The 25764-nt window shown below is 48.8% G+C and overlaps 2 protein-coding genes across 6 annotated transcripts in view; both read left to right on the top strand.

Moving 5' to 3' along the window:
• The first annotated feature begins 575 nt into the window (after positions 1-575).
• Positions 576-3880, top strand: SPDYC (speedy/RINGO cell cycle regulator family member C). 2 transcript variants are annotated; one of them, XM_031943797.1, is made up of 7 exons: positions 576-618; positions 917-1097; positions 1364-1422; positions 1951-2081; positions 2199-2370; positions 2596-2965; positions 3530-3880. In XM_031943797.1, the coding sequence occupies exons 2-7, from the start codon at positions 953-955 to the stop codon at positions 3583-3585; spliced, it is 933 nt and encodes a 310-aa protein (XP_031799657.1). In that variant the 5' UTR covers positions 576-618; positions 917-952; the 3' UTR covers positions 3586-3880. The 2 variants fall into 2 exon arrangements, with proteins under 2 accessions (XP_031799657.1, XP_031799658.1); XM_031943798.1 differs by having other exon boundaries at positions 1996-2081; positions 3530-3879.
• Positions 3881-3927: 47 nt separating this feature from the next.
• Positions 3928-25764, top strand: part of CAPN1 (calpain 1) — a 34792-nt gene continuing 12955 nt past the window's right edge. The window contains exons 1-8 of one of the 4 annotated variants that reach the window (XM_012552867.3): positions 3990-4078; positions 13669-13720; positions 14370-14475; positions 16107-16373; positions 16588-16657; positions 17060-17178; positions 22492-22625; positions 22758-22926. In XM_012552867.3, the coding sequence (XP_012408321.1) occupies positions 16107-16373; positions 16588-16657; positions 17060-17178; positions 22492-22625; positions 22758-22926 (759 nt within the window). In that variant the 5' untranslated portion in view covers positions 3990-4078; positions 13669-13720; positions 14370-14475. Of the gene's footprint in view, positions 4079-13219; positions 13315-13668; positions 13721-14241; positions 14476-16106; positions 16374-16587; positions 16658-17059; positions 17179-22491; positions 22626-22757; positions 22927-25764 lie in introns of those variants that run through there. The other 3 variants (XM_031943796.1, XM_003774173.4, XM_031943795.1) reach the window with 3 other exon arrangements.

Genomic DNA, 25764 nt, shown 5'->3' with positions numbered 1-25764 from the left:
TTGCAAAAGACTTTACTTCTATTTGATTCTCTCAATAACCCTGGGAGGTAGGTACTAGTATTATCCTGTTTTACAGATGAGGAAACTGAGGCCGAGAGGTCGAGAGCAAGTGAATGAGGCAAGTTTTGAATTCAGGGCCTATGGGTTGCCCCCACCCACCTCAGGCTGACTTTCTCTGCTTTCTGTCCTCCCATTCCCAGGCCCTGGGGCAGTTGATCCAAGGGATTGGGAAGTGGAGGTGGGCTGGGGAGAGGGAGAGTGAAGAGGTGGGGTCTTTTCCTCTGTAGCCAAGTCAAAATCCCTCGAGTGCCACAGGCCAGGTGCCCAGCCAGCCTCCCTTAGCCCGGACCCGGGTGATGATGGGTCAGGTTTCTCTTCTGCTTCGGACTCTTCAGGTACATGAGTGCCCTTCCTGGGTCTGTTCTTCAGGGGGCCTGGAGGGAGCGAGGGGGAGAAGGGGAGAAAACAGTCCCTCCAGGAGGGTTGGGAGGAGGCTTGGAAGGGCTGATTGGTGGCTGGGCCCACTTGTGGGGGGGTGGGCAAGGGGTGGGGCTGAGCCCTTATAGCGAGGAGGTGGGGGTGGGGAAGGGATAAGCTGTGGGTAATTACCTTGTTCAGGTGAGCTAGCTTCTCTCCCCCCTGGAGTGTAAGGGGGGCAGTGAGGGTCTGTCCTTAGCCCCCACCCCAGCTGCTGAGGCCGGAAAGGATGGGTTTGTGGGGGGCACCCAGCAAGCTTTCTCTGCTGGTTCTGGGGGTGGGGTTGCGGGAGAGGGGGATCTGTAGCCCCCCCCCCAGGGCAGGCCTTCCCCCCCCCCCCCCAGCTGCTTCACCACCTGCCTGGTCCCTCTAGACCAGTGGAAAGGCTGAGGCCACGTCCTGCCTCCTCCTCCCTGAGGCCGGGTTCTGCCCCCGACAGGTCCTGTCCCCTTATTTCCTTCTCTCCCTCTCGTCGATGATAAACCTGATGAACCGAGGTCTGGACCCTGCCGCTGCCCTTCCTGTGCTCACCAGCTGGGTGAAGCCGGCAGTGTGGGCCGGCTCCGGGCACCCCGCCTTCCGCCAGCAGCAGGAGGTGCAGGCCTTCCTTAACCTTCTCGGTGAGACCAGGGGTCGGGCAGGCGCCCCTTGGGCTGGCCTGGGGGTCCCTAGGAGGCCCCCCATGGAGTCACTGCCTCAGAGGGCCCCGGGCACAGCCCCTCCCATCTTTACCCTGAGTTCGGCTCCCTCTTATCCCCCCAGGGAAGGGGCTGAGAAGTGCCCGGCATGTGTGTGTGTGTGGGGGATGTGCCTGGCTTGGGGGGGGGGGGATGTGTCCAGCGTGTGGGGGGAGCTGACTCCCTTTCTTTCCCTTCCCCCTTCCCAGAGGACAGCTACCTGCAGCAATTCTTTGCTACCGATCTGTGCTTCCAAATCTCCGATAAGGTGCGCGCATTTTGGGCTTGGGGCTGCAGCTGGGCTGGGGCAGCGCTCCTTGCTGGGCTCGGGTCCTCCCGGAGTGAGCGGCTACACCTGCCACTGCTCTCACCCCCTCCTCTCCCGCCTTGGTTCCCACTTAACTCGGGCAGGCTGAGAGGGAGCTGAGGCTCCCGGCTCCCGAGGTCATTAAGCATGGTCCAATATCGGGCTGAGGCCACAGGGGTGGCCTTTAACACTTACCTGGCCCAGCCAAGGCCGCAGGAGACTTCCTGGAGGGAGCGTAGTCACACCTGCACATGCCCTGCAGCAGGAATGGGGGAGAGGAAGCTGTTCCCCTCCCCCCTCCCCCCCAGAAAGGGAAAAATGAAGGGAGGGGCGCACTGGGAACTAAGGGCAGGACTGGGGCTGGGTCAGCTTAGGGTGAAGGCTTGGAGCAGCCCCAGGGATGGAGCAGCTCCCCCCCCAGCAGCCCCCTCCCCATGGAGCATCCCCAGGGATGGCGCCCCCTCAGGCCAGAATTGTCCTCCGCCTCAGGGAGGAGCTGAAGAGGCTGGGCCTCCGGTTTGTGTCTCTGTGCAGTATCTCCTGGCAATGACCCTGATTTATTTCCAAAGAGCTGGCCTGCAGCTCAGCGAATATACCCACAGCAACCTCTTCTTAGCCCTGTGAGTAAGGGAGGGGTTGCGAGTGTGAAGGTGGAGGGAGGCCGGCTTCAGACATTGGTGAATTCACGCTTGTGTCGCTCTCCTTCTCTGACCCTCTGGGCCCCCTGGGTGCCACAGGTTTCTAGCTAATGACATGGAGGAAGACAGAGAGGACCCCAAGTATGAGATTCTGCCCTGGGCTCTGGGCCGGGGCTGGCGGAAGCTCGTGCCCAGCTTCCTCCGTCAGAGGGACCAGCTGTGGGCACGGATGGGTTACCGGGCGGTCGTGAGCCGGCACTGCTGTGAGGAGGTAGGGACCGATGGGCTGCGGAGCGTAGGACCTGGGGGTGTCGGAACTCTGGTCCAACTCCGTTTGTTACCTGGGGAAACTGAGGTATAGGCAGGGGAAGGGACTTGGGCAATAGAGAATCCGGGTTCTCTGACTTCTAGATGGTCTCTTCTTCAGGGCTGAATGAGAACAGCTTCCCCTTCCTGTCCCCCAAAGGCTTGCGCTAGTAATCTTGTTTCCTTTCAGGTCATGGCAAAGGAACCATCCCACTGGGCCTGGACCAGGGAACGGGCTGCCCACCACGGGGGGGCTCGTCGAGGTTCCCCCCAGCGAGATCAGAACAGTGCCACGGTCATGTCCCACGTCTCCGATCTCTCTCCACTGGGCTGCTCCGTTTGTGGCTGCTGGGTCCAGTGGGACCATTCTCCATTTCCTCCGGAACGGCCTTCCCCCAAACAGAACTCCCTGAAACAGCGGTCCCCCCAGCAGCAGCCCCCCAAACAGCTTCCTCCCACTCAGTCCCTTTCACACTTTTCCTTGGCCCCTTGGCCCAGGAACTTTTTCCTCATTCTCCCACCGAGGCTGCAGCTGGAACCTGGAACCTACACTTTGCAGAGTGAGTGTGGAGGAGGGAGGGGGTGCAGTGCTTGGCTTTTTTCATGAGAGGATAGGAGTATCTTGGGAACAAGGATAATTGCTTGAAAGAGAAAATGAGGGAGCATGAGCGTGGGTCTCTGGGGTCTCTGGGATGCAGTCCCAGAACCAAAACCTGCTCCACTTCGGCTCCTGCGATCTGTGTACAGAACATTGCCTCCTGCACTAGGCGCTGGCCCATTTGCCCAAATATAGTTTCTTTTCTTCACTGAGGAGGTCTGTGCCTTTGCAAGGCCAGCTCTCCTTGGCTTTGTAGAAGCCCTGGTACCTGGAGGCTGGTTCTGATTGGAATCTCCTTTCCTCCTCTGTGTTGTGGAAATGGGTAGGGTTTTTCCCAGGGGACTGACTGTATGTTCCCGGGGACCGAAGGAGCTATGTCTTTCCCATGTTTATCCGGTGCCTGACACCTAGTTGCGTTGATTGAATTTAGAGCAGTAAGGGAGAGTGACCAGAGGCTATTCTTTGGGTGAGCTATCCCTCCCTGGTTTGGGGGGCACCTTCTGACTTTCTCCTTTTCTCCCCACAGTCATGCCAGAGCTGGCTACCGCGGTCTCCTCTGCTTCCTGGCAGTCAGTAGGATAAAGAGCAGGTGGAACCAGCCTTCCGGCCCCTCTCCGCAGCTGCCCCGAGTGGGCTGACTGCCCTCCCTGGCGTCAGGCTGGCATTGCTGCTGCCTTCCCTTCCCTCCCTCCCTCCCTCCCTTTTCCAGCTCCCTCCCTGCTGGATAACTCTCTTGATTGACACCACGATGGTCTTGGTTCCTTCTTTAATAAATTGGAGAAGAGACATTGTTTAGGCTTTCATTTGACTCTTGGGGGGACATTCAGAGGCGGTGGGAGACAGTCTTATGGTTCCCTGCTGGAGAGGGGCGGAGCCACAGGGCACCAGATATGAGGCCAGGAAGCTTGTTTAGCACTTGGTTGTAAGACACATTACCCAATACAGGAAGCCCTCAGCTGGCATTCTGGCCTCTTCCTGCCCCTGGGTTACTCCAGAGATGACTCTGGGAAGGCGTCCATCTCAACCCCTTCCCTCCTCTAAGGTGGAAGAAACGGAGGCCCAATCCTACAAGACAGTAAGTGGCAGAGATTCGAACCCAGGCCCTGTGACTTGAGCATCCTTTTCTCTGAATGACACTCGGTACTCTGGGCCTCCTTACAGGACAGGTGGTTGTCAGCCCCCCAGCCTGTTCTGGAAATGTCACTCCGAAAGGTGGTGTGCCAGTTAGAGTTCCCATCCTCCCTGTAACGTGGTCTCACTTGTAGTCTATTTGGGTTTTCCCTCTGATAACTGAGCTTTATGCTTTTAGCCTGAGAGACCCTGAAGGGTGGGGAGTGGGAGGGGGACAGCAGTTGATGGCCTGCCCCATTGGGGGGGGGCGGAGATTGCTTAGTTTTTTCTCTGGGCCCTAGAGGTCTAAACCAGGAGGCCTTGGGGAGGGAGAAGCTGTAGACTGGGCCTAATGGTGCCCACATGTTGTCCACTGGGCTTTTGGGGACTCCCTTGAGTTCTCCAATTGGTGAAAACTGGATTTTTAGGATGGAAGAGAGGGGCCGCCTAGTCCAGGCCCTCACTTGGTAGGTGGGGAAATGGCCAGAAAGGTGCAGTCCCGGAGGTGGGGGAGCGCAGGTCCCCGGACCCACAGGGAACCCGGTGCCCAGCGGTGGGAGCAGGAGGAATGGAGGGGGGAGGGGTGGGACCAGAGCCCGGGCCTTCCAGGCTGCAGGTGGGGGAGGGGAGGAAGGCGGCAGAGCCAAGGTGAGTGGCAGTTGGGAGAGGCCGGAGGGGGCCTCTTGGGCGAGTCTCCGGACAGTGTCTGGGTTTATCCTGATAGACGAGTTGGAGAGATGGGCCTTGAGGTGGCAGAGGGGGTCCAGGACTGGGCCTGAACTTAGCAAGACCCGAGTTCAAATCGTACCTCGGACATCATGTGCAAGCTCTGTGATCCTGAGCAAGTCACAAGCTTTCAGCCTCAGTTTCCTCATCTGTAATCGAAGGGGTTGGACTTGATGGCCGCTGAGGCCCCAGATATCCCTAAGCCTGGCCAGGTTGGCCTCTTGCCTGTTTGAATGGCCAGATCCACTCGGACCCGTGCCCGCCTGCCCTCTGCCCGGGGACCTGCTCCAGCAGCAGGCTTCTGCCCTCCGGGGGCCAAACCTCTTCCGTGGCCTACCCTGCAGAAGGCCAGGCTCTCGCTTCTCTTGCTGCCTGCCTGCCGTGAGGCCATCCTGCCCGGGTGAGCTCCCTCCCGGTTTGGGTGAGCACGTTCCCCTCCCGGGCTCCCCACCCCCATTGCTCCCTCCCTTCTGTCCCTATCCACCCTCTCCCCTCCCCCTTCAGATCTGTCCAACCTCCTTCCATTGTACCCTCTGGAATGCCTGCCCAGTGGTGACCAAACTTCAAACTTCTTTCCTCTTTCCCTTTCTCCCTGACTCCTCCAGGCCCTCCAAGCCCTCCAGACCCTTGCCCTGATCATGGCGGGGAAGTCGATGTTCTTTGTTCCCCATGGTCAGCTTCTGTTGCTCTTCTCTAATCGCCCTTTCCTCCTGTGAGGTTCGCACTGGCCCAGATTATCAGCCGATGCAGACGCCGCACCCTTATCTGCCACCTCCCAGGGCATCCGCTCTCCTCGGGGAGGTTAGGGCTGGCTCACTGGCCAGGCTCTTCTCCCCATCTCCTGCCAAGATGACCTTTATTTTAAACTAAAAAAGAAATTGCATCATGTTGCTCCCCTCGGGTACCCTGACTTTCCAGTTCCTTCATTGCTACGACTTCCAGCTGTCCCCTGGGGTACCCCAAGATTTTGTGTCCCCATCGTTCATAAGCATTCCACCTCCTCCTGTGTTACCTCCTTATCACAAGCTGACAGTTCCCATCTTTTCCTATGTTTGGCCCTGTTCTTCATCTTCAGTGAACCCTGCCCTTCACACACTGTTCTCTTTTTTTTTCTGTTTCAAGACTTAGTGAACAATTCCGTTCTCCACTATTTTTTATCCCAGATCTGTTGCTAGGGTCAGCCCGATAGGGTGGTGCAGTGGATAGAAAACCTGACCTTGAGTCAGGAAAACTCATCTTGAATTCAAATGTAGCCTCGGACATTAGCTGAGTGATTCCCCCCGGGGAAAGTCCCTTAACTCTGCCTCAGTTTCCTCTTCTGTAAAATAAACCAGAGAAGGAAATGGCAAACACTCCAGAATCTTTGCCAAGAAAACCCCAACCAGGGTCACAGTCGGGTTTGACTGAAACTACTCAACAATGACAAATAACCATTGCCCTGTTATCCTAGGACTGATCACAGTTGGCCAGATCTCCAGCTCTGGACTCTTCCTCCATCTTGTGTTGGTGAATGGAACTGGGAAGAAAGCAAATGTCTAATCTTAAGTGGCTCTTAATCTTTAACTGCCACCAAGCAAGCATTCTATTCTTTTCCAATAGATTTGCTATTCTTTTCTCTACTGCAGCTGCTCCAAAAGTTCCCAGCTTTCCTCAAACTTCCCCCATTCCCAATCTGCTGAGAATTTTGGCTCGTACTCCCCTGATACCAGTCAGTTTTTTGTTCTCCAAAAGGACCAATGACATCACCAACGCCATGTCTTGACTTGTTTACGAACTGAATTTAAGTGAGGCAGAGCTGCAAAGTCCTCGGCCTCATTCTTCTCCAGAATTGTCAAAATTTAATGACAAGACAATGACAAGTTGAGCCATATGACCCAGCATGCAGTGGGAGACCTTTCTAAATTAAGGTCTCAAAACTGGGGCAACCTGAGGAAAGCTCCCTTTTCTCTTTTAATTTTCACTTTTTTGTTTGTTCTTTTCTGTTCATTTAAAGAACAAACAAAAAAGACAGAAAAGGAAAACAAAATGAAACAAAAACCAGAACATTATCATATGTCCATCAGAGCATCAGGGAGGAGTCAAACAAAACAAAACAATAAATTACCAGCTCAGGAAAGGAAATATAATAATAGAAGAAATTTTATTCACGAGTGTCCATCTTTTATTTGCTTCCTTGTAGTTTGTTCTTTTGTTCCCTGCTGGAAAAAAACTTTATTCCTTTAAAAACTCCCCTCAGTCCCCTACCTCCAACTAAAAGGCTAAAGTATAGATATATTTATATATAAATGTATGCATAACATCCCTGTCCCCCCACATACATGTACATGCACATTCACACCCACCCACAGACCTGAACACACATATCTGTATATACACACACATAGAACAACATATACCTACATATATATACACATGCGTTTACCCATATGTAAACAATATTAGTATGGCTAACATAGTATAGATTTCCCTCTAGATTGAATTTTTAAAAGTTTGACTTTGGTTAATAATCATTGATATTAGACATACTTTTTTTTTTTTTTTTCCTAATAAATTCTATCCCAGTATCTTTGCCAAGAAAACCCCAAATGGGGTCATGGAATCGGTACAACTGAAACTACTCAATAATAACAAATAACCATTGTTTGTACTCCCCTCCCCCCCCCCCCCCCCACCCAAAAACCACCCTTTCTTTCCCCCCCCCCCCCCCCCCCCCCCCTAATAAATTCTACTCCTGATCCTTGCAGGATTTGTGCATGTCTCATCTTTCCTGTCCTGGCTAACTATTCTGCCTTAATTCTGCTTCTAAATTTGCCTTGCTATAATTTGACCTCCCCCACCCATGGATCCCTCCCTTGTTTTCTTCCCCCTCTACCCATCTCCCTACCTTATCTCTTTATAGATTTTTGGAGGGTGCTCTACCCTTCATGGTGCATGTGTACCCCCTTTCTCCCTTTTTATAAATTTCATTTTAACAGTTTCCCCCACTACCTCCTTCATCCTGGCTGCCAATGAAGAAGTTGCCCTGTTCCTTGACAGAGCCTTAAGCCCTTATTACATCCCCTCCCAACCTCTCCAGCATATTCATCCCTTGCTCACACCTAGTTTCTCCCTAATCTTCAATGCTCTCTATCTCTTGGTTCCTTAGCTTTTGTCTTCAAACATAGAGCATTTAAAAAATAAACATTCTTCACCCATTCTTCACCTGATCCCTCCCACCACTAAACTCCTTGAGAAAGCTGTCTGACCTCCCTGCCTCCACTTCCTTTCTTATTCTCTTCTAAATTCTGCAGTCTGGCTTGAGTTCTTCTTTTAACTGAAATTGCCCTTTATGTAGTTACCAAAGATTTCCTAATTGCCAAATCCCAAAGCCTTTTCTCAATCCTGACTGGGCTGCCTTAATCACCTGCATTTTATTTTCTTTCAGGCAAGACTGGATGTTTTTAGACCTCTTAAACACAACACTTCCTAAACGGCATTCCATAATCATTTTGCCTCAAACCCTATCCTGCCTTCCAATTATTATTGAGGAGGCTACTCCCTCCTCAGCCCCTGAGGCTCACAAATTTATTGTCATCCTGGACTCTCCACTCACACTTGACCCAAACATTCCAGTAGTTGCGAAATCTTGACACTTCTACTTTTTTGTTTTGTTTTTTGGTAGAGCAATTTGGGTTAAGTGACTTGTCCAGAGTCACACACCTACTAAGTATTTGTGTCTGAGGCAGGAATTTAAACTTGGCTCCTCCTGACTTCCGGGTTGATGCTCATCCATTGTGCAGGCTAACTATCCCCATACTTCTACTTTTTACAACATATCTTGTGTGCAACCCCTTCTCTTTACTCTCATGTCCAGGTCCTTATCACCTTCCCCTCCCCTTCGATGATTGAGGTGCCTTCTGGACCCAAATCGCCCTCACTCCAATCTACTGCCTTCTACCCTTTCTCTTACGCTCTGGTCTGGCCTCATGAATTGCATTTTGGACTCTTGAAGCTGGACGCCCAGAGGAAATTCAACAACAAAATATTATCTTCCTCTTTTCCCAAAATCCTTCCCTCTTCCAAACTTCCTTATTACTGTGCAAGGAACCACCATCTTCCCAGTCACTGGTTACGTCACATATAGAACATCCTCCCTCTTTTCTCTTCTTCCCTCACCCCCATATCCACCTCATACTGGCCAAAGCTTATCCCCCATCTTCATTACATCTTGTATGTGACCTGTCACTCTACCCAAACTCCTCACATCTCACCTGCTAGACCTTTGGACTCCCAATCTCAAGTTTCTTCTATCTCTGTTCCATTGTCTTAAGGCAATTGTCCTGATTCATAAAGTCCAATTCATCCTGATTATCTTTGGGATCAAATACTAACTCCCCGGGCATGGAGAGCCCTTTGTAACCTGGCTCCATTAAGTCTTTCCAGACTTCTTGAGCATTGTTCCCTTTATACCTTTTTCAGTTCTGACACAAGGGCCTCATTGCTTTTCCTGCCACGTTCTCTATTTCATCTCCGTGACTTTGTACAGGTTTTTATCTTTTCTCTTTTGCTTCTTAGAGTCTTTAGGCTACAAAGTATCTAAGCTCTATCTCTTCCCTTTCCTGTTTCCCCTACCCAATTGTTGACTCCCTCTCCTCCAATATATTGGAGCCTTCCTGGTCATCAGAGATCCAATGTTCACGTTTTTCAGATGGGAACCTCCAATATATTGGACCATATGTTCCCCTCGCCTCATCCCCCAGGCAGTATGCTATCATGAAGGACTTGGAAAACTGGGGATGACCAGGATAATCACAATATCAAGGGTCTTCAGGACTGTGCCTGGTACACAGCAGGCACTTAATAAGTGCTTTCAATTGAACACAGGGATCAATGATTGCAAATGGGGATGTTTGACCTGCCTGAAGTCTTGCTTGGAAATGGCAACTCATATTTCCAACCATTTGAAAGGGTATTGTAGGGAAAAGGGGTTGTAACTTGTGCTATCTACCAAAGGATAAACCTGGGATCTCTGTGCTGTGGGGTGTTGTTAAGGAGTTTGATATTAAGGAAACTTCTAAAAATTAGTTATGAGACAAAATCAAAACTGTCCTTACCTGCAAGGAGCTTATATTCTATCAGATGCCTCCAGAGGCAAAGGTGGAATGGACTGGCCTGGAAAACAGGTAGGTTCCCCTCAGCTGGGGTTTTTAAGAGACTGTCTGAGCCCTCTCTGAACATGTCTGTTTGATGGTGATGATGATGATGGTGTTGGCGGTGATGGTGACAGTGGTGATAGTGATGGCATTGGATGAGGATGATGGAGGCTTACAAAGAACCAGTATGCTCCCAGAGAAAGGAGAAGATACTTCCATCATGCTCTTTTGTGGAGGTGGTGCACTGTATGTATTTTCAATTTGTTGATCAGTTTTCTTAATTTTTAAATATCTTCCTCATTTAAAAAATGTTATTTGATACATGCGATGGTTCCTCGAGAGATGGGAATGGGAAGGATGCTGTGAGAAACACTGTAAAAAACAAGATATCCCTAAAATTTTATTTTAGAATAATAATAGATGAGAGTTGTTTGTATATAGAATTGTTGTCCCAACAATTCGTTTGGGATTTTGTTATGGCTGACTCTTTGTGACCCCATTTGGGGTGTTCTTGGAAGAGATACTGGAGTTTGCCATTTTCTTCTCCAGCTCTCTTGACAGATAAGGAAACCGAGGCAAGCAGGTTTCCAGACTTCTTGTGCATTATTCCCTTCCATGCCTTTTTCACACAAGGGCCTCATTGCTTTTCCTGCCACATTCTATATTTCATCTCTTTGCACAGGTTTTTACCTTCCTCTCTTTTGCTTCTTAAAAGTCTTTAGGCTACATAGTATCCAAGAAGTGACTTGCCCAGGCTCATATGTTGTTGATATGGCTGACTCTTTTTTTTTTTTTTTTTTTTGAATAGCTTTTTATTTACAAAATATATGCATGGGTAATTTTGCAGCATTGACAATTACCAGACATTTTGTTCCAATTTTTCCCCTCCTTTCCCCCTGATGGCAGATTGACTAATACATGTTAAGTATGGTAAAGCATATATCTCCTAACAGTTATTTTGCTGTACAAAAAGAATCAGATTCTGAAATAGTGTACAATTAGCCTGTGAAGAAGATCAAAAATGCAGGTGGACAAAAGTAGAGGGTTTGGGATTCTATGTAGTGCTTCACACTCATTTCCCAGAGTTCTTTTCCTGGGTGTAGCTGATTCAGTTCACTCCTGCTCTATTGGAACTGATTTCTTTCATCTCTTTGCTGAAGAGGGCCACATCCATCAGAATTGGTCATTATATAGTATTGTTGTAGAAGTATATAATGATGTCCTGGTCCTGCTCATTTTCCTCAGCATCAGTTCATGTAAGTCTCTGCAGGCCTTTCTGAAATCCTCCTGCTGGTCATTTCTTACTGAACGATAATATTCCATAACATTCATATGCCACAATTTATTCAGCCGTTCTCTAATTGATGGGCATCCACTCAGTGTCCAGTTTCTGGCCACTACAAAGAGACCTGCCACAAACATTTGTGCACATACAGGTCCCTTTCCCTTCTTTAAAATCTCTTTGGGATATAAGTCCAGTAGTAGCACTGCTGGATCAAAGGGGATGCACAGTTTGATAACTTTTTGGGCATAGTTCCAAATAGCTCTCCAGAATGGCTGGAGGTGTTCACAATTCCACCAACAATGTATCAGTGTCCCTTTTTTCCCACATCCCCTCCAACATTCTGCGTTTTCTTTCCCTGTCATTCTGGCCAATCTGACAGGTGTGTAGTGGTATCTTAGAGTTGTCTTAATTTGCATTTCTCTGATTAATAATGACTTGGAGCATCTTTTCATATGGCTAGAAATAGTTTCAATTTCTTTGTCTGAGAATTGTCTGTTCATATCCCTTGACCATTTATCAATTGGAGAATGGCTTGATTTCTTATAAATTAGAGTCGATTCTCTATATATTTTGGAAATGAGGCCTTTATCAGAACCTTTGACTATAAAAATGTTTTCTCAGTTTGTTTCCCTTCTAATTTTGTCTGCATTAGTTTTGTTTGTACAAAAACTTTTCAATTTGATGTAATCAAAATTTTCCATTTTGTGATCAACAATGATCTCTAGTTCTTTGGTCATAAATTCCTTCCTCTTCCACAGGTCTGAGAGGGAAACTATCCTATGCTCTTCCAATTTATTTATAATCTCATTCTTTATGCCTTGGTCATGAACCCATTTTGACTTTATCTTGGTGTATGGTGTTGTGTGAGTCAATGTCTAGTTTCTGCCATACTAGTTTCCAATTTTCCCAGCAATTTTTGTCAAATAGTAAGTTCTTATCCCAAAAGCTGGGGTCTTCTGGTTTGTCAAACACTAGATTATTAAAGTTATTGGCGGTTTTGTCCTTTGAACCTAACCTATTCCATTGATCAACTAGTCTATTAGCCAATACCAGATGGTTTTAGTAACCGCTGCCTTATAATATAATTTTAGATCTGGTACAACTAGGCTGCCTTCATTTGATTTTTTTTTTTTCATTAATTCCCTTGAAATTCTTGACCTTTTGTTTTTCCATATGAACTTTGTTGTTTTTTTTTCTAGGTCATCAAAATAGTTTTCGGGGAGTCTGATTGGTATAGCGCTAAATAAATAGATTAGTTTGGGTAATATTGTCATCTTTATTATATTTGCTCGGCCAATCCAAGAGCATTTAATATTTTTCCAGTTGGTTAGATCAGACTCAATTTGTGTGGAAAGTGTTTTGTAGTTTTGCTCATAAAGTTTCTGACTTTCCCTTGGCAGATAGATTCCTAAATATTTTATACTATCAGTAGTTACTTTAAATGGAATTAGTTTTGTTAGTGCTATATAAGAATGCTGATGACTTTTGTGGGTTTATTTTGTATCCTGCAACTTTGCTAAAGTTGTTAACTATTTCTAATTGCTTTTTAGTAGAATCTCTGGGGTTCTCCAAGTATACCATGATATCATCAGCAAAGACTGATTGGTTTCCTCATTGCCTGCTCTGATTCCTTTAATCTTTCTCAAATCTTCTTATGGCTGACTCTTTGTGACCCCATTTGGGGTATTCTTGGCAGAGATACTGGAGTTTGCCATTTCCTTCTCCAGCTCACTTGACAGATAAGGAAACTGAGGCAGGCAGGGTGAAGTGACTTGCCCAGGGTCATACAGTGTCTGAGGTCAAATTTGAACTGGGAGCAATGAGTCTTCCTGACTCCAGGCCCTGGGCTGTATGCCGGGAGAAGTAGGTGCTCGCAACTAAAGGCCTATTTTTCATTTTGTCTGTTGTTCAGCCCCACTTTGTCTTGCACATAGCTGCTTTAGAAAAGATTCTATCTACCTATATATGTGCATAGTAGATCCTTGGTCTAGAGCCGGAAGGATCATCAGGGATCCAATGTTCACATTTTTCAGATGGGAAAACTGAGGCCCAGGGAGGGTAAGTGCTTTGCTCAGGGTCACTCCCAGCTGGGAGAGATCTCAGAGACCTTCTAGGACAACTTCCTGTTGTCTGCGCGGTTTCCCGTAGTAAAAAGTGAGCTCCTGGGGGGTGGTCGCCTGGGAAGCAGCCCCCCACGATCTCCCCCTGGGAAATGGGGGGTGGAGCGGAGTTGTCGCTGTCCGATCTCCCGCTGTCCTGCAGAGGGGGCGCTCAGCCCTCGGAGGTATCCGAGGCCCTGCAGAGCCGGGTTGCGGGGTGGAGGGGGGACCCATCCCCCGAGAAGGGGGAGAAGGGGCCGCCTTGTAGGGGAGGAACAGGGCTCCGAGCCCCTCCCCCTCTTTCCCCACCCAGGGACCTGCAGCTGCTGTTCCTGTTGGTGCTGCAGCAGCCACAACTACTCAAGGTAATGCAATCTCAGCGCCGCTCCGCCGCCGGCCGGCGGAGGGCAGCTGGACAAGCGAGAGGAACTCTGGGGGGGCGTCCCAACCCGGCCAAGGGAGGGGCGGGGGCGCGGGGTGTGGAGGGGCCTCCTCCTCCTCCTCCGGGCGGGGTGGGCGGGGCGTCCAGCCTGGCCGAGGGGGTGAGGGATGGAGGGGGGAGCCCTCCTCTGGCCTGGGTCGGGATGGGGGGGGGGGGTTGCCGCAGCAGGGCGGTGCCTGCCCAGCCCTGTAACCCAAGCTGCCCCCTGGTTAAAAATACCGCACCTCCCTCCCCACCCCCCTCCCCACCCCCCTCCTGGGCAGCTGGCAATGCCCTTCACCCCCAGCATTGTCTCTCCCCGCAGCCTCAGCTTCTCCCCTTTCCCCCTAGCGGTTTTCTGCTCCCTCTCAGCTGGCCTTGGGCCTGGGGAGGGGCTGGAGACCTTGCGGGGGAGGGGCCAGAGACTTGCGGGGGAGGCAGGGAGAACGGGACAGAAAGTTGGGGAGAGATAAGAGGCCGGCCAAAATCTGTGTGTGCTGGGCAGGAGGCGGGGAGTGGGAGGGGACCTGGCCCCAGCTCTGGGGCAGGAAGGCAGGGCGGGGACCAGATTCTTCCTGGTTGGGCCCTACTAGAGAGCGAGCCCGGGCGCCCGCGCGCTGAGACCCCCGCGGTGGCCAGGGAAGCCGGCCCGACGCCCCGACGGACGGACTGACCGGCACCGGTTAGACCCAGGCCGAGGTAAGGGGCCCCCGGCTTCCCTAACCCCGGAGTCCGGTGCAGGGGGAGGGGCAGTTCCCGGGACAGGTGCCCCAGGGCACCGTTTAGGGCTCGGAATGGCTTTGGGACCCAGGTATCCCCAGATTCCCAGTTGGGGGGTAGTCAGTGCAGCTGGTTAGGGCCTCCCCTTCTTGGGGGGTGGGTGCTCCCTGAGCAGAGGAGAGAGCCTGGGTGTGGTCCAGATCCTAGTTGTAGGAGCCAGGAGTCCTAGGGTGCCCAGCCTTAGGGCCAAGTCTCAGACTGGAGGATTCTGTGCCAGCCCCAAAGGGAAAGGGGCCAGTGGTGTCTGCAGGCACCTCCCCGAGTGAGGAATTGGAAACGGGGCCTCCGGGGAAGTTTCATTCTCCCCCCACTCCCACAATTCCTGCCTTGTCTAGTACACCCCCACCCAGCCTATCTTAGCTCAAGTCACGGTTAAGAGGCCTAAGACTCCTGGGTTCTGGAAGAATGGGAGGGAAAAAAATCCCAGGGAATATGTGAAGCAGAAGATCCAGGTTCAAATCCTTTCCCCGCTCTGTTTCTTGTGTGACATTGGACAGGTCACACCCTCTTTGGGAGCTATTTTTCTCCCTGTGTGATTTAAGGGAATTGCACTCACCTTAGAGGCTCTTGTTTAGGTATAAAACTAGGCTGGGAGGGGACTGGTAGGTAAAGGAAGGGACTGGTAGATAGGGGAGGGGACCTGAGGTTGGGACAGGACCCTGGGCTTCAGCGAATGGTGGCTAGGGAGAGAGGTGTCTCATGGGCCAGATCCTCCTTCCAGGCACCAGTTCTGAGAGGGGACAGACTTGGGGTTGCTAGTGGGGTTCTAGACTCTGGAGGAGAGCTTGACTATCTTAGGGATGGATTTGGAGAAGTGGCTGAGGAATTCTGGGAGTCCAGATACCGGGCTTTGGAGCGGGAGGGCTTGGGGATCTCGAGGACCCCAGGATTCAGGGTGAAATCAGGTTTGTTCCCTAAAGTTACCCTGCTTGAGGATGGGAGGTTGGGGTACTAAGTTAGAAACTGGTACCGAGCAGGGAGGGGGCAGTGCAGACCATCTGGATTGTTCTCCTCCTACCCGTGCGACATCAGGAAAGTCCTTGTCCAGGGACTGTTTCTTCTGGGAAGTCCAGGGCTTGGATTAGCCAATCTCTAATTCTCTTCCAGTACTAGAGCCTCTGATGGGGCCGGGGTGAAAGGAAAGCAGGACCTCTGGGTTGGAGTGAGGAGCTGGACACCTTGGGATGGGGGAGATGTGAGGAAGCTGGGGTTTGAGGGGTCAGGATTCTCCAAGGCTTGTAGATCTTGAAGTTGGGGAGGTGAGCTGGAGACTAGGACTCCTGGGTTCTGAGGAGGGGCCGGGGCTGGAAATGTGAAGCACCCTTGGTTCTGAGTGAGCATTTTGATGACGGAGAGGAAGTGAGCTGCTGGGATTCATGAGTTCTGAGAAGACGGCACCTTCTCAGCTGGTCGGGAGTGGGAAACAGCAGACAAGGGGCTTGAGGGTCTGGTGGGGTTTTGAAAGCAGAATAGGGCCGGGGAGGAGTAGAACTTCCGACCTCTGAGAGGGGAGCCAGGCCTGGACTCTCGTCCCTCCCTTGCCTCTCCAGATGACAGAAGAGGTCATCGTCCCTGTGTACTGCACGGGGGTGTCTGCCCAAGTGCAAAAACAGAGAGCAAAGGACCTAGGACTGGGCCTCCATGAAAACTCCATCAAGTACCTGGGCCAGGATTACGAGAAGCTACGGTCCCAGTGCCTGCAGTCTGGGGTCCTTTTTGAGGATGATACTTTCCCCGCTAGTGCCCATTCCCTGGGCTTCAAGGACCTGGGACCCAAATCCTCCAAAACCTATGGCATTAAATGGAAAAGGCCCACGGTGAGTGGGGCCCTCGGGGACGTTCCCCTGGACCCTAATGGAAACGGAGCTGTTAAGGGAGGCTCTAAGGGAGGTGCAGGAACAAGGTCTGGGATGGGAACAAAATGCAGGGGGCTGGATGCCCAGGGTCGGGGGCGGGGAGAGGAGCAGGACTGAAAGGAGGAGAACATGACAGGGAATCCAAGACCCCTTAGTTGTCTCGTTTCTGTTGTAGGAACTTTTACCAAACCCTCGGTTTATTGTGGATGGGGCCACCCGAACAGACATTTGTCAGGGAGCTCTGGGTAAGCCTGGCAGTGTGCTTGTTCCTTCTGGCTAGGTCATTCTCTCTCTCTCTCTGTCTCTCTTGCTCCTTCATCTGTCTTTCCACACACACACACACTCACACACACTCTCTTTCTTTCTCACACATACATCCCTCTTCTCCCCCGCCCCCAGTATCTAGCCCCTCCCTCTTGCAAGTAAGGACAAGCTCTGATTATCATCTTCAAAGCTGGTTTGCCCGGATTCCTGGGTCTTTTCCGTAAGCTGTGGGGATGTTGGGAGGGAAACCAAGGAGCTCTGTGGCAGTTTTCTCTGGCTCGGGGATATAATGGCACTGTCTAGTCTTGCTTGCTCCCTATCTGCTCTCCTGGGAGCCATGTGGGAAGAGCAGGGCTCTCTCTGATGCTTGGTGCCCCTTGCAGGGGACTGCTGGCTCCTGGCAGCCATCGCCTCCATCACCCTGAACGACACCATCCTGCACCGGGTGGTGCCTCATGGGCAGAGTTTTCAGGAAGGCTATGCTGGCATCTTTCACTTCCAGGTAAGGCTGGCTTGAGAGGGCGGGGTCTAGCCTTGGCTGCAGCCCAGAGCCGGCTGAGACAGTGGGGTCCAACTGAAGAGATGCAACGTTTAGATAAGACGGCATCATCTAGTGTCGGCGCTAAGCCATTTTTCCAGTGTGGTCTGACTGCGATCCCATGAGAGATTTTCTTGGCAGAGATACTGGAGTGGTTTGCTCATTTTACAGACGAGGAAACTGAGGCAAATGGATTACATGGCTTATTCAGGGTTACATGGCACGTAAGGCTCTGAGGCCAGATTTGAGCTTGGGAAGAATGGCCGGAGAAACGCCAGGAGAGAAGTCCTGTTTATATAAACATTTAGGAAGTCCCTGCTGTGTGCAGAACATCGTGCTGGTCTCTGGGGGAGATGGAGTCTAGACAGGACTGGGGCCCTGCCCTCATGGTGCTTCCAGTCTGGTGGGAGAATACACTACCAGCTCAGGGGACAATAACAATATAATGGGTAGGGGATTTCACAGTAAAACAGCAAATGTATAATTACAAATGTATAATTGTGTTGGAGGGTTTCACTGGCCACCGGGCAGATCCGTGATTTTGATTAGTTATGATTCTGGTTTCTTCTTTTCGGTGTTAAATTTTCCCCTCTCCTCTCCCACAATCCCAAAGACTCCTCCCACCCCACAGAACTCTGTGCTGGAAGCCAGTGGCTAGAGGGTCTGGCTGATCTTACTATCAGTGAGCCAGTGTCTCAGTTAAATGAGGATGATATGACGTCTACTTGAAATCGATGACTCTAAGTCTGGAGATGTGTCAAGAGTCTCATTCATTAAGTGTCCACCACCTCTCTCCTGTGAGGCAGGAGTAATCACTGCATCGATCAGTTAGGATTTAGTTAGTGCCTCTTGTGGAATACCAGACCCAAAAAGTCGCTGACCACTAGGCACTCCTCACTGCATAAAACACAGGAGATAATTAAGTAGAATACACAGTAAACTAGTGTAGACGCTCCCCATTCATCTTGTGGATTCAGTTCTGAGACTCGTCTCCCCTGCATCCGTCTTGCCCTCCTTTGAAGGTTTTCCAGCCTCCCAGTGATCTTCCTAAAACACCCCCCACCAGAATGTAGGATAATCCTCCAGGTGATGTCCTTAGAGGCCAGAGACCAGAGGATCGGGCAGCTCCGAAGTCTCAGATCTTAGTTCCCCCTAATCTCGCCCCAGGTTTTAGGATTGGTTTTCTCATCTGCTGCAAAGTCATGCTTCTTACTTGATTTGACCTAGTGCTCCAGCCAGTCCCAATCATTTTGGCTCAGCCTTCTTCCTGTTTGCTATTTCTCCCTGCTTTGGGTCATTTGCAAATCTGGTGAGCCTGCTCCCTTTGCTTTTGTCTTTGGTGACATGCTAAAAGGGGGAAGGGCCGGCCTGCCGCTGAGCCCCCAACACTTCCTGGGAGTCTGCTTTTGAAGCTGGAGTTTCACCTTTTTTGTGCCTCTTTGGAAATCATGCTTCCATGTGTTCCTCTCTGCCAAGCTGTTAGGATCTTTCCATCTGTAGGAAAAGCCCGGTCATTTTGCTGAATTTGCAGCTTTCTCCTGATTTGGCTGTCTAGAAAAAAAAGAAGCTGATTTTAGGGAGATCTGGTCTTGAAACCCTGCTTCATTTTCTAAGTGTTTACTGGGCATCCCTTTAGCAATCCATCATCTTAAGAGCTGGCCAAGAATTGAAGCCTTTGAAGCTGATTGGTCTACAATTTGCTGACTCTTTTTTTTTTTTTTTTTTTTTTGATGAGATCTACTTCTGTTTCCAATTAGTTCCTACTTTTGTAGTTCTTTTTTAAATTTTTAAAATTTTCATTCATTTATTTATTTTACTTTTGTAGTTGTTTAAAAAAATTTTTTTTATTTTTTAATTTATTTATTTATTTTTTTTTACTTTTGTAGTTGTTTAAAAAAATTTTTTTATTTTTTAATTTATTTTTATTATTTTTTTTACTTTTGTAGTTTTTGAAGAACTTTCAGAACATTGATAGTGACTAAGCATGTGATTTACATCTGGTGTGTGTGAGGGGGAGAGGGAAAGGGGGGGAACTGAGGGGAGGTAGGGGTGGGGGCTGCATGGACCAATGAGGCTCTAGAGTGCTCCCTCCTCACTGTCATGTCACAGAACTTCAGGGACACTCATCCTAAACAGAGCCAGCCCCTGATGTAGTGGATTGGGAGTCAGAAACCTTAGCATTAATTTTGTGACACTGGGCCAGTCGGTTTCCTTCTTTCTGAATTGGTTTTTTCCTCTGTAGAACGAGGATTCCAGATTCTGAGCCACTTCTGCCATTGAATGGTAGATGGATTAGAGCTTCCCCAACCTCCCTTAGTTTCTCTGGTGAGTCATGCCCTAGGCTTGCGCTAGGTGGAGACCTTTGCTGTGGGGTAGGGCTTATCTTGGGCTCTGAAGCGGAAGTCCTTTCCCTAATACCTCCTCCCTATTTCCTGAGGCACTGAATGCCCTTCAAGCTTGATCGCTCTTCTCTTTCTCTCCTGCACCTCTCAGTTCTCACGGCAGTACTTTGATCTTTGGTGCCTCCCCAGTCCTGCATTATCTTTGCCCTGGGTCACTTGGGGTTCCCAGGACCTCCTATTGTCTTTGGATCTCAAAGCCTTGGATTCAAGTTCTGACAAACACCAGCTTTGTGACTTTTGGGCTCTTGTGGCATCTGAGCCTTAATTTCCTTTACTGGTATACTTGGGATGCTAATTATAGGTTTTCCCCTCTTTTTTTTGCTGAGGCAGTTGGGGTTGTGACTTGCCCAGGGTCACACTGCTAGGAAGTGTTAAGTGTTTAGGGTCTTCCTGACTTCAGGGCTGGTGTTCTATCCACTTGGCCATCTAGCTGCCCCTCTAATTACAGATTTTAATGCTAGAAAGCCACAGAGTCTAGATTCCTTTAATAAAATGAGAAAATTCATCTTCATGGTGCCTTCCTTGTCTGCTTTTTGGGTTCAGCGATCTGTGTAAGGATCTCCCCAATAATGTCTTCTGTAGAGCTCCACTTCTGCACTGCCAAGTGCCTAATGGATAGAGCCACCTGGAGGTCGGTCCCAATGGACTCTCAAACTCAGTTGTCTAAACTGGAACTCACTGTCTTTCCCTGTAGCCCCCTCTCTCCTTTAGATTTCGCTGTTGGTGTTGAAAGGTCAACATCCTTCCAATCATTGAGGTTGGAAGCATCTGGAACCCCTATCTAATGTTTGTCATGTTTTGCTGATTCGAACTAGTTTTCTTTCCTTAGAGGGAACTCTAGGTCAGGGTCCTCCTCACCTTTCACTTGACTTATTTCAATAATCTCCTAATTGGTCTCCCTCTCTAGGCTGTCATCTTTTAAAAATAACTAAAAAAAATTTTTTTAAGTGACCCGAAATCTATTTTGTTTCCCTTCCTTTATGAACCAGAACTTCCAGACACGGTCAAGCAAAACCCAGTCTCCATTTGACCATGTCCACAAAATAATGGCTGTCACCTCTGTCAGGAATCTAGTGCATCTTCCACACTGATACTGAATAAATCTTAAAAACAAAAACAAACAAACAAAAAAAACCAAACTTTCACTTTTTTATTATCAAAATGTCTCCCATATCCTTTCTCTTTCCAGAGCTCCTTTCTATATAAAGAATACATTTCTTGAAGAAGAAGAAAAAACCCAGGGAAACTGATCTATATTATAAAAATCCGACAATAGGTGCCGGCCCCTTACCAGGCCTCCTGGGCTACGTAGGGGTAGGGGTTAGGGGGGGCCTTAAGTTTGTTCTTTGTAATTTTGAAATTTTCCTTTTGATTATTCTTTCCTTTTAACTGTGGGAATCCTCTTGAAGGTAGTTTTCTTGACCCTTTGCATCAGATCAAATAAATCTTTCCAGGCTTCTCTGTACCCCTCCTGTTTGTGGACATTTGGATATAATGGGCACAGCCACCCATGACATCCGTGGACCACACCGTGTTTTGCCATTGAGTGGCCCCCCATGAGGGGCTATGCAGAAATATGCCCCACTATTGTTGCTAAGGTTATTCCTGGCCTTGCTTTTGCAGCCTGGCTCCAGGCAGTCTTTCTAAACTGATTTCCTTTAATTTCCCATGACTCGCCCAGGACCACTCAGCTAGTAAGTATCTAAAGCTGCACTTGAACTTGGGTCTCACTGCAGACTCCATCCTGTATCCACTGGACCACCTAGATGCCTAGATGAATGAAATGCATTTGTATGCATTTCCAAATTATATACAAAGATGAATGCTTGTAATGTGTTGTAAATAAAGGGGATATTTTGGGGGGAGAAAAGGGAGCGGTATCTGTAACGAGATTAGGAAAGATTTTACGAAGAAAAATCCTGAATTGACCTTTGAAACTAGAGATTCTAAGAGAAGGAGTGCACTCTAGGCCTCTGGGACACCCTGTTGGGTAAAGAGTATCCTGAGTAAAGACTGGAAGGTTGGATGGAGCCAAACGGAAGAGCTTTAAATGTCAAATGAGAAGGGCTACTAGGGGGTGCCATAGGGCACAGTACTGGCAGGAACAGAATTCGAATCTAGTCTCAGACCCTTCCTGGCTGGATGATCCTGGGTAGATCACTTCACCCTACTGTTCTCAGTTCCTTGTCTGTAACATAAACTGGAAAAGGAAATGGCAAACCACTCCAGTTCTTCACCAAGAAAACCCCAAGTAGGGTCACAAAGGGTCAGAAATGACTGAAAAATGGCGGAGCAACGGCAATAAGGGAGTTTTCTGAGCAGGAAAGTGAGGAAAATGTGCTTTAGGAAAATGGCGATGAGCATGTGGAAGACCAGGTGGTGAGCGGAGAGACCAGTCGGAGGCAGTCGTGGTAGTCTGGGCAAGGGGTGGAGCGGGTCCAAGGGGCCCTTCACCTTGGGGCGGCTGCGTGAAGGCAAAGGTGGAGGAAGAAACAGGGAGGCTCGCCTAATTATTGGCTATGGGAGCACCAGGCCATGAACATAGTAGACACTTCATTGATTCCAGGTCACGACAGATTGATTAGCCGTTGTGGCTTTGAGGGCTTAAAGGGGGGGGGGGTGGTCTCCATGGGGAGGAGGGGAGAGAAAGGGAATAAAGGCTGAGATGTGGCTATTAATAGAATTCACAGTAGCTTGAACTACTTGATGACTCCCATGCTATCTCCTGGGGAGAATTCTGGGGGTGGTACAGGAGGGTCAGGGGAGAATTGTGGTCATCCAGTGCCCATGTAGGATCCACGGACCCTTGGACAATCGGGGGTGTACCATTGGGAGGGAGCACAGAGCAGTCCTCATCACCCCTTCTTTCCCACAGTTGTGGCAGTTTGGGGAGTGGATCGATGTGGTTGTGGACGACCTGCTGCCAACCAAGGATGGAAAGCTGCTCTTTGTGCACTCGGCCCAAGGCAATGAGTTCTGGAGTGCCCTGCTTGAGAAAGCCTACGCCAAGTAAGTCCCTCCTTTCCCAGCCCAGGGGCCCCAGTCCTTGCCAGGGGCTCTCCCTGATCCCAGCTGGACCCATCCCCGGATACTCCGGGTACCAGTGGCCTACGAGCCATTCCTGTCTGTCTTGTCCCCCAGGGTGAATGGTAGCTATGAAGCCCTTGCTGGGGGTAGCACCTCAGAGGGATTTGAAGACTTTACCGGAGGTGTTACAGAATGGTTTGACCTCAAGAAACCACCTAGTGATCTCTACTACATCATTCTGAAGGCCCTGGAACGGGGGTCCATGCTGGGCTGTTCCATCGATGTGAGTCACCAGGGCTACTTTTATGTGTCTGCCTGCCCTTTCTCTGACTTTTTCTACCTCTGGGTCCTTGGTCCTTCTAGTCCCATTTTATTTTTCAAATAATAAGCATTTTCTTTCTCAACCTTTACCTTCCCATTTAAGAGAAGAAAAACAAAACATGTAACAAATGTGCATAAATAAGCAAAGATGCATTTCCGTGCCATTCATATCCAGAGGTTAACTTCTCATTCTGTACCCTAGTCCCCTTTGTCAGAAAGCAGGCAGCCGGCCCCATCACTGGGCCTTTGAAATCAATGGTTGTCATTGCTCTGATGAAAATTCTTAAGTCTTCCCAAGATGTTTTGACTCTAATGTTGCTAATGTACAAGTTGATCCTGATTCTGTTTACTTCTTTCTGCATCAGTTCATACAGGTCCCCCTGAAATTCTCCGAAACCATCCCTTTAATCATTGCTTACAATCCATTACATCCTTATTTCATAACCTGTTCAGACATTTGTTCCCTTCCCCTCAGGAGCTTGTTCTTGGCTACCATGTTAGAAATAACTGTGTACTTTGGGTCTTCCTTTTTCCCCCAAGAGACCTTTAAAAGGCCATCTCTTTTTATTTTCCTTAGATTTCCTGTCTCTCTGAACTCCTTGGAGGCATATCCCCATTAAAAAAAACTTTCAACATTTATATCTTTTGTTTTTACCTTAATTATTAATTGTATCTCTGTCATTTCCCAAGAAAGCCATTCTTTGTAATAAAGGGGAAAAAAAAGAAAGGTCTGAGGGATAGAGGGCAAAGTTTCTTGTTGTTCTGGATCATTTTCTTTTGAAAACTGTTTCTTCATATCCTCTGGCTACTTATCTTTTGGGGGACCCTAAAAGATATATCCCCCAAGCCTGACCATGTATGCGGTGTAACATACCTATAGTTACCCACCTTGGCAAAGAGGAGAACACAGCCTTTGCTGACTTCCAAATTCTAACCCAAGGGTTTCATGTATCCCAGGGATCCTCATCCCTTCTTTATCCCATTTCAGCTTCATCATAGGTTTGGGGTTACTAGGGACCCCACAGATCATTTGGTTCAACTCTTTGGTTTTACAGGGAAGGAAAATTAGACCCAGAGAATGGACTTGTTCAAGGTCACCCATGTAGGAGGTGGAAGAATTAGACCTTGAACTCTTGTCTGTTGACTCTAAATCCTTCCTTCTTTCTAATATACCACTTGACTTAATTAATCACAAAAGCGAGATGGAAGGAGCCTCAGTGGCCATATAGACCAACTCAGCCGGGAATGTGACTCCCCTCTATCTAACAATATGAGTGACAAGAGGTCATCCAGGGTTTTTTTGGAGACCGCCATTCTTCCTTTGGACAGCTCCATGGCTGCTAAAGATCCATTGGCTTTCTTGGCAGTACTTGGTGATTTACCAAGCTCCTTAGAGGGCTTCCATGGACTTCTGTCTGATCTGCCTCATCCCCACTCCCCTTCTGAACCTGATTCTTTGAACTTTAGTCTTTACTTTTGTTCCTTTTACTCTTTATTTTATGCCGTTAGACCGGATTTTCTAGCCTGTCAAAATGATTTTGGATCATATCATAGCCTGTTAGCTGGCCCTCCCAATTTTGTGTCCTCTGCAGTCTTAAAGATTCAATCACCTGCGCCTTCATCCAGAAACCTTAAGTGGCCCTGAGCCGCACCCTGAGCCCTGGAGACACCCCTTTGCAACTTGATGAAGAATCACTAATGACTTCCCTTAGGGTAGTATCTGTTGGATGCTAGTTTCCCTTCTTTCCTTCATCTTTTCCCATAAGCTTTTCTGATTTGCTCATATTCATCATTTATTTCTTCCTGGTCAATAATGTTCCATCATATTCCTAAACTATAGCTTGCTTTTTTTTTTTTTTTTAAAGCCATTTCCTGGCTAGAAGGAAGGTGGGCATTCCCTTTTTTTCCAATGGAGACTACTGCAAATATTCTGAACTCTGTTGGACCTTTACATCTGTCTTTGTCTTCCTTGATGTCTTTCTCTTTAGATCTGAAGTTCAGGCATCTTTCTTGGACATTTCTACCTATGTAACCAGATGCTGTCCAGCTCCCTGACCAGGGCAGCCATGCGTCTGTCTTTCTCCAGCTCCCTGCACCCGCGATGGTGCCATTTCTCTGGGTTCTTTTCCCATTCGCTGGGTGCGAGATGCAGCCAGGGACTTGTTTTTTCATGTGCATTCCTCTTATTGTTCATGATCTGGAGCAGGTGTTCATGGGATTGTTTATAGCTTCTCATTGTTCTGAGTCATTTTTCTTTTGAAATTCATATCCTTTGGCTCCTTATCTTTTGGGTAGCCTCCTTTTCTAAATGTTTACCAGCCCTACCTGAATCATGAGACTGGCGAGGTTACTTGGGAGTCCCACTGGTCTACAGTTGGCAGATTGCCGTCCCCCCCCCCTTTTTTGTGAATGGGGACATTTGCCCCTTGGTAATCCTGTGTTCTTTCTTTCTCATAACCCCCTAGCAGAGACTCGGGGTTCATAGCTCAAGGTAGTACTTCCTTTTGGACTTGAATTCCGCAGGGGCAGAATTCTTATTTATTTATTTATTTATTTTTTATTCTTATCTTTTTTTTCTATCTCAGGTCCCAGATCTATTTCTCTTGTTTTTTTCAGTTCACACATCATTCTTCTTGGCAGGAGAAAAATATATAGTATATATTAAAGACAGTAACTAAAGCAAAATAGAGAATTCTGATGTTGATTACCTGTAGAACAAAGTTCCAATCTCTTTTTTGATCTTCCCCTTTTCCCTAATATACCTTTAAAAAAAAACCCCACAAATGAATCTCCTTTTATT

Source organism: Sarcophilus harrisii, chromosome 6, assembly GCF_902635505.1.
Source record: "Sarcophilus harrisii chromosome 6, mSarHar1.11, whole genome shotgun sequence".
NCBI lineage: Eukaryota > Metazoa > Chordata > Mammalia > Dasyuromorphia > Dasyuridae > Sarcophilus > Sarcophilus harrisii.
Note: the sequence above shows the minus strand (reverse complement) of the source record. Positions and strands in the feature narration are given on the sequence as shown.

Coding starts and splice junctions, on each gene's coding strand:
- SPDYC (XM_031943797.1), top strand. CDS start 953: ATGATAAACCTGATGAACCGAGGTCTGGACCCTGCCGCTGCCCTTCCT. Junction 2,371..2,595: donor GCCGGCACTGCTGTGAGGAG/GTAGGGACCGAT, acceptor GTTTCCTTTCAG/GTCATGGCAAAGGAACCATC. Junction 2,966..3,529: donor TGGAACCTACACTTTGCAGA/GTGAGTGTGGAG, acceptor TTCTCCCCACAG/TCATGCCAGAGCTGGCTACC.